General features: G+C 42.1%; 2 protein-coding genes across 2 annotated transcripts in view; one reads left to right on the top strand and one right to left on the bottom strand.

Moving 5' to 3' along the window:
• Positions 1 to 13553, top strand: part of LOC128358610 (40S ribosomal protein S17) — a 554334-nt gene that overhangs the window by 277587 nt on the left and 263194 nt on the right. The window lies entirely within an intron of this gene.
• The window catches only part of itga11b (integrin, alpha 11b), an 87982-nt gene continuing 84577 nt past the window's right edge, over positions 10149 to 13553 (bottom strand). Inside the window, exon 30 of the mRNA XM_053319441.1 lies at positions 10149 to 10278. Within this exon, the coding sequence (XP_053175416.1) occupies positions 10198 to 10278 (81 nt within the window). The 3' untranslated portion in view covers positions 10149 to 10197. The remainder of the gene's footprint in view (positions 10279 to 13553) is intronic.

Here is a 13553-nt window from a genome sequence, read left to right as displayed (position 1 = left end):
TTTCCTCTGTCCTTCCTTCCTTCCATCTGTCCTTCCTTCCTTCCTTCCTCCCTGCCTTCTTTCTTCCCTTCCTCTTTTCCTTTCTCCCTCCCTCGTTCCTTATTTCCTCCGTCCTTCCTTCCTTCCCTTCCTTCCATCTGTCCTTCCTCCCTCCCTCCTTCTCTCCTCCCTCCCTTCTTTCCTTCCTCCGTCCTTCCTTCCTTCCATCTGTTCTTCCTCCCTCCCTCCTTCTCTCCTCCCTTCCTTCTTTCCTTCCTCCATCCCCCTTTCTTCTTCCTTCCTTCCTTCCTTCTTTCTTCCCTTCCTCCCTCCCTCCTTCTCTCTTTCTTTCCTCCCCCCTACCTTCCTTCCTTCCTTCTTTCCTCCATCCTTCCTTCCTCCCTCCCTCCCTTCCTTTCAATGAGTGTCCTATAAAGGGTTAAGAAGCCTGAAAAGATTTAAAATGAACCAATATTTTTTTTTTTTTTTTTTAAAGAAAGATGAATTAATCTGTGTGGAAGAAGCTTTAATTTTCTTCTTCTTCTTTCTTTTTAATAATAATCCCTCCTCATCTGTTTTTAGACATGAATGAAAAACCTTTATTTCAGAGTTTGGTGGGATGTCTTCTCTTATTCTGGCTGTCCTCATACTTTTGGCTCTGTGTGTTTTATCTTCTATGAGTTATGAATGATGAAGAACATCAACAGGTTTTCATTGATTGTCTGTATTTAAAAACTTTGAGAACAGAAACTATATAAAAAACTTTCTCCCGAATGAAAAAAATCCACTTTCTTTGAATTTTTTTATTTTATTTTAAGAGGAATTTAAAAAAAAAAAAAATCAAAAATGAACTTTTATTAACCTTCCTGTCGTCCTCCCGGGTCAAATTGACCCCATCTCCCTTTTGACTGTTCCTTCTTTCCTTCCTTCCTTCCTTCCTTCCTTCCTTCCTCCCTTTTTCTTTAATTTTTCCTTCCTTCTTCCCCTCCTCCCCTCTTTCTTTGCTCCTTCCTTGCTTCCTTCCTTGCTTCCTTACTTCCCTCCCTCCTTACTCCTTTCTTTCCTTCCTTCCTTCCTTCCTCCCTCCCTCCCTCCCTCCTTACTACTTTCCTTCCTTCCTCCCTCTTTCTTTAATTTTTCCTTCCTTCTTCCCCTCCTCCCTTCTTTCTTTGCTCCCTCCTCCTTCCATCCTTCCTTCCTTCCTTCTTCCTCCCTTCCATCCATCCTCTGTTCCCTCCTTTCCTTCCTTCCTTCCTCCTTGACCTGAGGGACAACAGGAGGGTTAAAAGAAAGAAGAAGTGAATGATATGGTGCTTCATCTTCACTCAATAAGTTCACTTTGCTATTTTAATTTATTTGTTTTTTTTGTTTATTTTTAAAGCTGTCATTGATTCGTCAACAGACAGGAAGTGAATTATTGGCAACTATTTTTGCCATTTTATGCAAAAAAATATAAATATAACATTTATTAGTCATACGTGACAGCAGAGTGAATATATTTGGATTTTAGAGAATTACTCCTTCAAAATAAAAGACGTGAAGGCTCCATCTTTAACTCTGGATGATTAGAGTCATTTTTTTACTCTTTACTGACATTTTTATAGATCAGATGATTCATCGAAAATAATTCATAGTGGCAGCCTTGATCTTTCTCTTCTTCTTCTTCTTCTTCTACTTCCTGACTTTTCTGTGGTTTCTTCTCTGCAGTACTCAGAGATATATAAAGACACAGTAGAGTGAATGTCGGACCAGGACTTTGTTCTCAGCGACTGAATCGAGGTCAGATCCACGTTTCCCCCGCAGAGAGTTCACAGTCTGATGATAACGAGGGAGCGAGGGAGGGAGGGAGGGAGGGAAGGAGGGAGTGAACGAGCGTCTGGCTGGAAGTCTGAAGGGAAAAGGGGGAAAGAGCTTCAGTGTGTGAGAGGTTCATCAAAACAGGAAGTGAACCACCAAATTAGTTTTTTTTTTTCTTCCTCCAGCTGATTGCAGAGCGTCCTGCAGGATTCAGACAGGAAGCATCAAACCCAGCAGTTCTGTCTTTTATCACTTTACTCATTTAAGATTTTAAGGTTTTGATTGATTTTTTTTTTTTTGATTATTTATTTATTTATTGTTTTATTTTGAAAAAAGGGGGCCGCGACTTGTTTCGTTGTTTTTTTTTTCTTTTTCTTGATTAATCTGCTGATTTCTCTAAAATTCATCGTTAAACCGGCTCAAACCTGCTCATATATCAAATCTACTTCCTGCAGCCCGAAGTTTAAATCATCATTTAGTCTGAAACACAAGGATATAACCTTCCTGTCCTCCCGGGTCAAATTCACCCCGTCTGTTTTGACTGTTCCTTTCCTTCCTTCTTCCTCCCTCCCTCATTTCCTTCCTTCTTCCTTCCTCCTCCCTCCCTCCCTCCCTTCTTCCTTCCTCCCCTTTCCCTCCCCCCTTTCCTTCCCTCCTTTCCTTCCTCCTCCCTCCCTCCTGTCCTTCCTTCTTCCTTCCTCCCCCCTTTCCTTCCCTCCTTTCCTTCTTCCTCCCTCCTTTCCCTCCTCCTCCCTCCCTCCCTCCCTCCTGTCCTTCCTTCCCTCCCTCCTGTCCTTCCTTCCCTCCCTCCTTTCCTTCCTTCTTCCTCCCTCCTTTCCCTCCTCCTCCCTCCCTCCTGTCCTTCCTTCCCTCCCTCCTGTCCTTCCTTCTTCCTTCCTCCCCCCTTTCCTTCCCTCCTTTCCTTCCTCCTCCCTCCCTCCTTCCTTCCTCCTCCCCTCCCTCCTTTCCTTCCTCCCTCCCTCCTTTCCTTCCTTCTTCCTCCCTCCTTTCCCTCCTCCTCCCTCCCTCCTGTCCTTCCTTTCCTTCCTTCGTCCTCCCTCCTTTCCCTCCTCCTCCCTCCCTCCCTCCCTCCCTCCCTCCTGTCCTTCCTTCCCTCCCTCCTGTCCTTCCTTCCTCCCCCCTTTCCTTCCCTCCTTTCCTTCCTCCTCCCTCCCTCCTTCCTCCCCCCTTTCCCTCCTTTCTCTCCTTCCTTCCTTCCTCCCTCCTGTCCTTCCTTCTTCCTTCCTCCTCCCTCCCTCCCTCCTGTCCTTCCTTCCCGTCCTTCCTTCCCTCCCTCCTTTCCTTCCTTCTTCCTCCCCCCTTTCCTTCCTTCTTCCTTCCTCCTCCCTCCCTCCCTCCCTTCTTCCTTCCTCCCCTTTCCCTCCCCCCTTTCCTTCCCTCCTTTCCTTCCTCCTCCCTCCCTCCTGTCCTTCCTTCTTCCTTCCTCCCCCCTTTACTCCCTCTTTTCTTCCTTCCTCCTCCTTTCCTTCCCTTCCCTCCTTTCCTTCCTCCTCCCTCCCTCCTTCCTTCCTCCCTTCCTCCTTTCCTGCCTTTTTCCTCCCTCCTTTCCTTCCTTGACTTGAGGACAACAGGAGGGTGTTAAGACAAAGAAAAAGAGAAAATTCTTACATATAATATAATATAACATTTTTAAATGATTAATACTCTAGTCTATTTCTTCTTTCAGCTCTAGATTCATTCATTAAGCAAATATTTCAAACGTTCTCTGTGTGGCTGCAAAAAGCAATTAATCAGAACATCTGGAAACATCTCAAAGTGATGGAGTCATGTGATTTCAGCTTCATGATGAAGAACAAAGAAAATCTAAACCTTCACAAGTTTTTAATGTTCCATCCTGACAGAAGTCTGAAACAATGAAAGGATTATAAAATTATAATTTTAACTAATCAACATATTAATGATATATATTTTTATGGATCTGGCTTCTCAATGGAGAGAATTTGCTGCTTTTTATCTAGGAATTGAAAATCTTGAATCTTTTTTTCACTGATTTTTGATCATTTTTATCGTCTAAAAGAGATTAAATATCCCAAACAGCTTGATGTGATATTTGTTAAAACACACATCTGATGCCCCAGTTACTGTCTGCTCAGCTCTGCTTCACACAGACAGATCCAGAGGAGGAGGAGGAGGAGGAGGAGGAGGAGGAGGAGGAGGAGGAGGAGGAGGAGGAGGAGGAGAAAACATCTGGATCTGTTTGTTTGTTGGAAGCTTTTAAACCGCTGCAGCTCGACCACAGAGGACGAATTAATGAGTGAGATGAGCTTCAGTGATTAATTTAAAGATTAATTTAATTTTAAAGTGCAAATTTAACACTTCCAAAATAGAAATAAAAGCCACTCAAAGTTAAAAAGTGATGGAAAACATTCATTAACCCAGTTTGAAAACACTTTGATTTAACATTATTTATTCTTGATTTGATTTTTTTTAAAGCTCGTCAATACACATAAAACAGGAAACTCTATAAACACCTAATTAAGCTATTTAACACATTTATAGCTCTGCAGATGTTTGATTTTCTTCATTCTCTCATAATCAAATCAGGTGTAGGAAAAAAAAAGTAAAAAAAAAAAAAAAAAAGGGCGTCCATGTTTTTTCAGTGCATGTTTTCAGGGTTTGACTTTTATTTTGAAATCACAGACGTCCAACGTGCAAACTTCCTGCGAATCAAGAGTTATCTATCGGAGCTATCAGTGTTTTTTTTTAGTTGTTTTTTTTAAACTAACTGTGTGATGATCGGGCCTGGAAGTTTTAACGGTGTGGTGATGATGATGATGATGATGATGTGCCATTTATTTTAACACTGCAGGAGCGGCTTCATGTGTTTTTGAGTTGCATGATGTTTCTTTTTTCTTTTATCTTTCAGCTTTTTTTTTTTTGGTCTCTGCAGGTCGCGGCTGAAATTACGAACCCAAAGATTCTTCATGTGTAGGGAAACTTAAAAAAAAAAAAAAAAAAAAAAAAAAAAAAAAAAATTAAAAAATTAAAAAAAGATGTCAGCTGTGATTTACTTCCTGCAGTATGAATGCTGTCAAAATAAAATGTCTTCTATCTGCATTCAACACACTTTGCTCCTGTTATTTATTCTATTGTGTTTCACTCCAATAAAACCAGAGAGGATGAAAACTGTGATTCCTTCCTCCCTTCCTTCAGTTCTTCTTCCTTCTTCCCTTCCATCCTTCCTTCCTTCCTTCAGTTCTTCTTCCTCCTTCCCTTCCATCCTTCCTTCCTTCCTTCAGTTCTTCTTCCTCCTTCCCTTCCATCCTTCCTTCAGTTCTTCTTCCTCCTTCCCTTCCTTCCTTCCTTCCTTCCTTTTGTCTTTCCTTCTTCCTCCCTCCCTCCTTTCCTTCCTTCTTCCTCCCTCCCTCCTTCCTTCCTTCTTCCTCCCTCCCTCCTTCCTTCTTCCTCCCATCCTTCCTTCTGTCTTTCCTTCTTCCTCCCTCCCTCCTTTCCTTCCTTATTCCTCCCTCCCTCCTTCCTTCCTTCTTCCTCCCTCCCTTCCTTCTTCCTTCTGTCTGTCCTTCCTTCCTCCCTCCCTCCTTTCCTTCCTTCTTCCTCCCTCCCTCCTTTCCTTCCTTCTTCCTCCCTCCTACCTTCCTCCTTTCCTTCCTTCCTTCCTCCCTACTTCCTCCCTCCTTTCCTTCCTCCCCCCCCTTCCTTCCTTCACTCGAGGACAACAGGAGGGTTAAAGCAACACCACAGTCAAAAACAACAAGAAGAAACTCTTATTTTTAGTAGTGGGAGGAAAGAAAGAGAGAAGGAAGGAAGGAAGGAAGGGAGGGAGGGAGCGAGGGAGGAAAGAAGGAACAGTCAAAACAGAGGATGTAACTATTTAGGTTTTTCACTTTACTGTCCTCAAACCTTAAGGCCTCGACACCAGCCGCCTTCTTTAGCAGATAGTAATGAAGATCTGCTTGGTGAGCACGTTGATCCTCCCTGCTGAATAAATCACTTTAACTTTAATGAGGCTTTTCCTGTTTACTATGCAGCCGCTGCCTCACTGCACACACACAACATTAAAACTCTCATCTCACAGTGACAAGCTCAGGACTCCGATGTGATGATAGTGAAGTTATTCTACAAAAACAGGAAAACTAATCCAGTAGTTTAGATGAAGTTCAATTAAAAAATACTATTAAAAAACTAAATAAACTGTAATGAGAAACTGGATACAAGGGTCAGAGATAAATAAGGGTTGGCAAGATTCATTTCCGATACCGATATATGCAGGCTTTATACACCAAAACTGTTAATAACATAACAACATAACATATCTCCTACTGTGGATTTAACACATTATGTCTAATTTTATTGTGATGCCCCGCTGGATGGAAACATAACTTCCTCCCTCCTTTCCTTCCTTCTTCCTTTTCTCCCTCCTTTCCTTCCTTCTTCCTTTTCTCCCTCCTTTCCTTCCTTCTTCCTTTTTTCTCCCTCCTTTCCTTCCTTTCTCCCTCCCTCCTTTCCTTCCTTTCTCCCTCCCTCCTTTCCTTCCTTCTTTCCCTCCTTCCTTCCTCCTGTCCTTCCTTCTTCCATTCCTCCTTTCCTTCCTTTTTCCTTCCCTCCCTCCTTCCTTCCTTCCTTCCTCCCTCCTGTCCTTCCTTCTTCCTCCCTTCCTTCCTCCCTCCCTCCTTTCCTTCCTTCTTTCCGTCCTCAACATGGCTTTCCACATGTAAACACTGTCTGTGCAAAATAAGAGAACAACTTCAACTTAAGTTATGGAAAAAAGTGCCAATATGTCACTACCATATTTATTATGTTGCTCTGCAGTTATTGCACATTTAGTATGAGTAGGACTCACTTAGAGATAGTTCCAAACCACAGACATAAGCCCCGTTTCTGGAGGCGGGAAGAAGTCCTCTCGTTCACTCTTCTCAGCTGTTGTGTCTCCAGCAGAGTAGCACCCAGATATGACCCAGACCCTTACCCTCTCTATGGCTCTGGGACCCACCGGACTCTGACGGTGACGTCACAGAGGAGACTCGCCGAAAACATAACAGAGAAAATGTCACCGAGGAGGTAAACCTCGTTCCTGTTTGTGTGTTTGTGTACATGGCGGTGGACTAGGAACTAGTTAGCCACAGTTAGCAACGGTTAGCTACGGTTAGTCACGGTTAGCAACGGTTAGCTACGGTTAGCCACAGTTAGTAACGGTTAGCTACGGTTAGCAACGGTTAGAGACGGTTCGCCACCCACGAGTCTAGCGTGTTGTTGTTGTTTTACGTCATCAAGCGCGTGCCGGTAAACGTTCCATGCTGCGTTCAGGTAGGCTCGGAAATGCTGAAGCCTACAGAACAAACATCGGTTATAAAAATCCGATACGATACTTCCCAATATTATATTTTTAAGTAAATATCCACTGATAATATCAGACATCCCTACTAATAATGACTGTAAATGTTTCCTGATCTCCATGATTCTCCAGATTAAATGTAATATTTAGAACAATAGTATTCCATTAGCTTTATTTAATATAAAAGTTATAATGTAAGATCATGCCAAACTAGTTGATATGGTGTTTTATTGACTATTTACTGTTTTTAAGCAAGTTGAATTATTTGGTACAAAGTTTTTATGGTTACACCACTTAGACATTTTTACCATAATCTTCTAATATATTCTCTCAAAATTGATTAAAAGCAGAAATTTGATGCTGAGTCCACAAAAAAAGGTTATTCATACATTTATTTTCACTTTTTAACCCTTTAAATTTAAACTAAACCACATGGAGACAAAAAAACGTCATTGATGGTTTGGTTGTATCAGACTGGTACGAATACGAAACACACAGCACTCGTACATTTCTTCGCTTTATTATCAATATGGAAACAAACACTGCACATATCCAACTTGGTGTGAATGGAGCAACATCCACAGGCAGAGCGGCATCACACATCATCAGTACAAACACACTGCAGAAACAAACACATCCAACATTAATGCCTCTATCCTTGTGTGAATTCATACATGTGACTATTTACAGAAACAAAGAAGAAGAAAAAAAAGGAAGTTCAAGTTTGACTTTATACAACAAAGTGCATCAGCTGTGAATTTGTAAATAATGTACAATATGAGTTCATAAGATGCATTTACATTTTCTATTAGTGTAACAAAAAAAAACAAAAAAAAGAGGAATAAAATAAAATAAAATAAAATCAGCCATCTTAGGTAGTCTTGTGTTGTCTTATTGATTTGTTTCTGATCAACGTGCCTTCCTGTTGTCCTCGAGTCAAGGAAGGAAGGGAGGATGGAAGGAAGAAAAGGAGGTAGGAGGGAAGGAACTGACTAAGAAGGAAGGAAGGTAGGGAGGAAGGATGGAAGGGAGAAAGAAGGAAGGAAAGGAGGGAGGGGGAAAGGAAAGGAGAGAGGGAGGAAGGTAGGGGGAGGAAAGAAAGAGAAGGAGGGAAGGAGGAAAGAAGGAGGGAGGAAGGAATGATGGAAGAAGGGAGGAAAGGAAAGAAGGAAGGGAGGAAGGTAGGGGGAGGAAAGAAAGAGAGAAGGAGGGAGGAAGGAGTGATGGAAGGGAGGAAGAATTAAGGAAGGGAGGGAGGAAGGTGGAAGGAAATGAGGAAGGAAAGGAAGGAAGGAAGGACAAAGGAAAGAAGGAAGGAAAGAAAGAAAGAGAAGGAGGGAGGGAGGAAGGAAAGGAGGAAAGAAGGAACAGTCAAAACAGATGGGGTCAACTTGACCCAGGAGGACGACACAAAGGTTAAATGGTTTATTTTACAATCTGGGTCATATTTGGATCGTTTTTGTTCATCACTCATCATCATCGGCTTCATCATAGAGACGTTTTCACATCATCATTACGTCATCGGACAGGTTTTCCCAGTTTGGCCGCATACAGTTTATCATCTGAACCAAAGCTATGGAAGATAAAAACTGTGTCATATGATTGGTTAATGATGGCTGTAACTGGTGGAGCGATTGGCTGGGGTGAAAGAGGGGGAGGGGAGGGGGGGTTTGCGTCAGGGTCCCTGAGTGACAGGTGGAGGCTCGTGATGGGTTCAGGTGATCCTCGTCAACTCGTTAAGTCTGCCGTTTCTCACTTTAAAGTCAGGAAGTAGCATTAAGCTAGCGATGCATGATTTAAAGGGGACATATTCTGCTTTATTGTGCTTTTTTTCTGTCATTTATATCCTGATATTAGATGTTAAACATGGATAAAGTTCCAAAATGTAACTTGAATGTATATAAAACTGATCCCTGGAAGATGAAACCCAGGTTTCAGCTGCTTTGAACACTTTATTTGCATTTTCCTTTACTTTTCTGTCACATATGTATAAAAGTGCGTCTTTGTTTTTGAGGTTGTTCCAGTTGTTTACTCTCATTTGGAGTAAAGAAGGAGAAACACAAGTGAAATCCTGCTACTATAGTTTGTTTATGTAGCTTCAAGAGCTTCCTGAAGCCGACCAATCAGAACAGAGTGGGCTCGTTGGAGGCGGGGCTTAAATAGACAGGAGGGTTAACCCTTTGTAGGTCTGCTAGAAGTCACTTTGTGTCATGATATCTGGTAAAAACTATCTATTGAACCCATTTAACTTTTTGGGGCAATCTTTAGCACTTGTATGAGGTATGTAATGCACAGACAGACCATCAGATTGTTCTATGGTTGCTATAGATACAGGTTGTTCTATGGTTGCTATAGATACGGGTTGTTCTATGGTTGCTATAGCTACAGGTTGTTCTATGGTTGCTATAGATACAGGTTGTTCTACGGTTGCTATAGATACAGGTTGTTCTATGGTTGCTATAGATACAGGCTGTTCTATGGTTGCTATAGATACAGGCTGTTCTATGGTTGCTATAGATACAGGTTGTGCTTTAGTGTATAAAGGAAGAATAACATAGATCACTGCTGACATCAGAGATCCTGCTGGAGACATTTATAAAGTTGAGTTTCATGTTTTCATCTTGTACATGAACAGAATGAAACTCTAACATGTTTTTAATAAAAGTTTAGAACCAATGAGGTGTGAATGAGTCTGTAGAGGCTGTAAAACATCACATTTAGGCTCAATGAGGAAAATAATCCATGTTTTTTATGTTGCCATGGCCTCAGAGAGGAAGGAAAAGCAAAGAAATGATTGTTTAAATAGTACTTTCATGGTGTGACCTACAAAGGGTTAAGATAAATACCTGGAAATCATGTGACGATATCATCATGTGCCCCATAATATAAATAAAGAGCTTGAATTGTGCAGAATATGTGTCCTTTAACTTCAGTTTTTCTTTAAACAAGGAGTTTATGTCTGTTATTTCTGCTCCAGTTCGTGCTGTGCCCCAAAAAAACCACACGAGCACAGAACTTGGTCACGTGATACTTTTTTTTTTTTTTTTTTTAAAGACTTTCCGAGTTGAGGAGAACCGACCGAACGCTGCATCAGTGTCGCCTGCACATTATAGCTCCTCCGCTGCCTTCCCATTGGCCACAGGCTGCTCCTCCTCCTCCTGTCTCCTCCGTCTGTTGAAGAAGCCGAGCTGAGAAGAAAAAAAGAGAACAACCGACAGACACTTCATCAGTACAAATATTTAGAGTTTTAACTGGAAGCAGCTGGGAGACTAAAACAGTTGGATGGAGTGAGTGTTAGCAGGGAAGAAAAAACCTCCATAAACCCATTTAGAAATAAAAAAAAAGAGAATTGTCACATTGATCGTTGTCTGTATATCCATGGTTTAATCCTAACATACTGTTCAGGGTTAAATTTGACCCATTTGTACATTTAAGAGCTGTAAAAACATCAAATACTCATTTCCTCTAGGTGGATTTTTCCTAATGTGATCCTGACTATACAATAATAGAGAAAAAACACATAATTTTTAAAAGTTTTTTTGCAGCTGATACAGACGGGACTGTGACATATACACAAGAAATGTGTATATGTCACAGTCCCACCTCTCCTCTCTCTCCTCTCCTCTTCCTCTCTCTCCTCTCCTCTCCTCTCCCCTCCTCTCCTCTCCTCTTCCTCTCTCTCCTCTTCTTCCTCTCTCTCCTCTCCTCTCCTCTAATCTCTTCTCCCCTCCTCTCCCCCCCTCCTCTCCTCTTCCTCTCTCTCCTCTCCTTCTTCTCTCTCCTGTCCTCTTCCTCTCCTCTTCCTCTCTCCTGTCCTCTTCCTGTCCTCTTCCTCTCTCCTGTCCTCTTCGTCTCCTCCCCTCTCTCTCTCTCTCTCTCTCTCTCTCTCTCTCTCTCTCTCTCTCTCTCTCTCTCTCTCTCTCTCTCTCTCTCTCTCTCTCTCTCTCTCTCTCTCTCTCTCTCTCTCTCTCTCTCTCTCTCTCTCCCTCTCTCTCTCTCTCTCTAATGGCTAGCTCCTCTCCAATCCCCAATCAGATCCTGCACAGCTGTGGCTTGTTCTGCAATTACCTTCAGCCCCATATATACTCCACTCTGTCTGTCAGTCGCTGTTTGTGTCTGAAACTCTGTCTGTTGCCTTTAAGACTATTCTCTCTCTCCACCGCCTGTTAACCTGCCAGTCCACGCCTGGTAGCCAGCTCGGCCTTCCTGGATTTCCTCTGCACGTTTAAGCCTCTTGCCAGCCTTACCCTTATCCTCTGCAAGACCGAAGCCACCAAGCCAGTCGTTTGCTCACCTTTCTGCCCCATTTCCCCACCCCACAATAAATGTATGGTTTACAACTAAGGCTGTGTTTGAAACTGCATACTTCCATACTACATACTTCTGTACTACATACTTCTATACTACATACATCTATACTACATACTTCTATACTACATACATCCATACTACATACTTATATACTACATACATCTATACTACATACTACACACTTCTATACTACATACTTCCATCCTACACACTAAAGGACCAGGTAGTAAGCAGACCGTTTACACTGTAGTAAACTACACGATTACCCACAATGCATTTGGTTCCTACCCGAGCTGAAATCATCAGGCTGAAGCTGATTTCATTTTAGCTCTAACTCTGTAAATAAACCACTTTATCCACATTTCTAACCTTTTTAGGAAGAAAGTAAAGTAGCCCTTTAGATCCACAATGTGACGCTAATTTGTCCAAATAACACCTGTTTAAAGTTTTGTTCCTGAGAATTCGGAGCCGCTCAAGTTAGCCGTAGTGAGTAACGCACTTCCTGTCATTTTCACAAAATAAAACACCTGTTAGCTTTTAATATTAAGAAAACCATAACGATAGAATTGGTGCTTTTATTTTGAAAACAGGAAGCGAACATACCCTCGCTGTAGCTAGCTTGAAACCACTACTACCAAATACTTCCTCCAGATGCAGATGTTATTATATATATTATAAAGGAAGGTAGGGAGGAAGGATGGAAGGTAGGGAGGAAGGACAGAAGGAAGGAAGAAAGGAAGGTAGGGAGGAAGGACAGATGAAAGGAAGGAAGGTAGGGTGGGAGGAAGGAAGGAAGGTAGGGAGAAAGGACAGAAGGAAGGAAGGAAGGAATGAAGAAAGGAAAAAAGGAATGTAGGGAGTAAGGACATAAGGGAGGAAGGACAGATGAAAGGAAGGAAGGAAAAAAGGAAGGAAGAAAGGAAGGTAGGGAGGAAGGACAGAAGGAAGGAAGGAAGGAAGGAAGAAAGGAAAAAAGGAATGTAGGGAGTAAGGACATAAGGGAGGAAGGACAGATGAAAGGAAGGAAGGAAAGAAGGAAGAAAGGAAGGTAGGTAGGGAGGAAGGACAGATGGAAGAAAGGGAGGAAGGACAGATGGAAGGAAGGAAGGAAGGGAAAAAGGAAGGTAGGGAGTAAGGACAGATGGAAGGAAGGAAGGAAGGGAAAAAGGAAGGTAGGGAGTAAGGACAGATGGAAGGGTGGGGGGGGTGAAAAATGACCCACATATGGAGAGGGACTGGATTAAAATCACTGACCAGCAGCTAATGTTCAAATCACCTCAGACTGCTGCTATAGTGAATGAATCCAGTCTGAAGTGTGATACTGGGTCCTCTGCAATTTCCAAACCAGTTTTCTTTTATTCAACTAAACAAAAGACATGATGACAACCCTGGACCAAACATAACATCCTCCAGAATAATCAGAAAAAAGAGCTGTCACGGCAATTTAGTTGTTGTTTTTGTTCTTTGCTCTTTGAAAAATATGCATATTTGTTGCAATGCTCATCGTCATTTCAAATATGCTGCAGAAAGAAAACAACGCTTGATGTTTATTGGAAATTACAGAATCATAAAATCCTTCAGTCAGGCCTCAGTGGTGGAAGAAGAGAGTGAGTGTGTGTGTGTGGTCTTGTTTATCTATATTAGTGGGGACCCCAGAAAACCTAAACTTTGTGGACTTCACAAAGCTAACAATTTTAGAGATCTAGAGGGTCAACGTGTGTGTGTGTGTAGTCTTGTTTATCTATATTTGTGGGAACCCAAGAAAACCGAAACTTTGTGAGGACTTCACAAAGCTTAATGATTTTTATGAGATCTAGAGGGTCCCATGATGTACCTGGTGTGTGTGTGTTTGTTTGTGTGTGTGTGTGGTCTTGTTTATCTATATTTGTGGGGACCCCAGAAAACCTAAACCTTGTGAGGACTTCAAAAAGTTAACGATTTTTATGAGATCTAGAGGGTCAACGTGTGTGTGTGTGTGTGTGTGTGTGTGTGTGTGGGGGGGGGGGTCTTGTTTATCTATCTTTGTGGGGAGCCTAGAAAACATAAACTTTGTGGGGACTTCACAAAGCTAACGATATTTGAGATCTAGAGGGTCCCATGATGTACCTGGTGTGTGTGTGTGTGTGTGTGTGTGTGTGTGTGTGTGTGTGTG

Source organism: Scomber japonicus, chromosome 5 (genome assembly GCF_027409825.1).
Source record: "Scomber japonicus isolate fScoJap1 chromosome 5, fScoJap1.pri, whole genome shotgun sequence".
Taxonomy (NCBI): Eukaryota; Metazoa; Chordata; class Actinopteri; order Scombriformes; family Scombridae; genus Scomber; species Scomber japonicus.
This window is presented reverse-complemented; position numbering and strand designations above follow the sequence as displayed.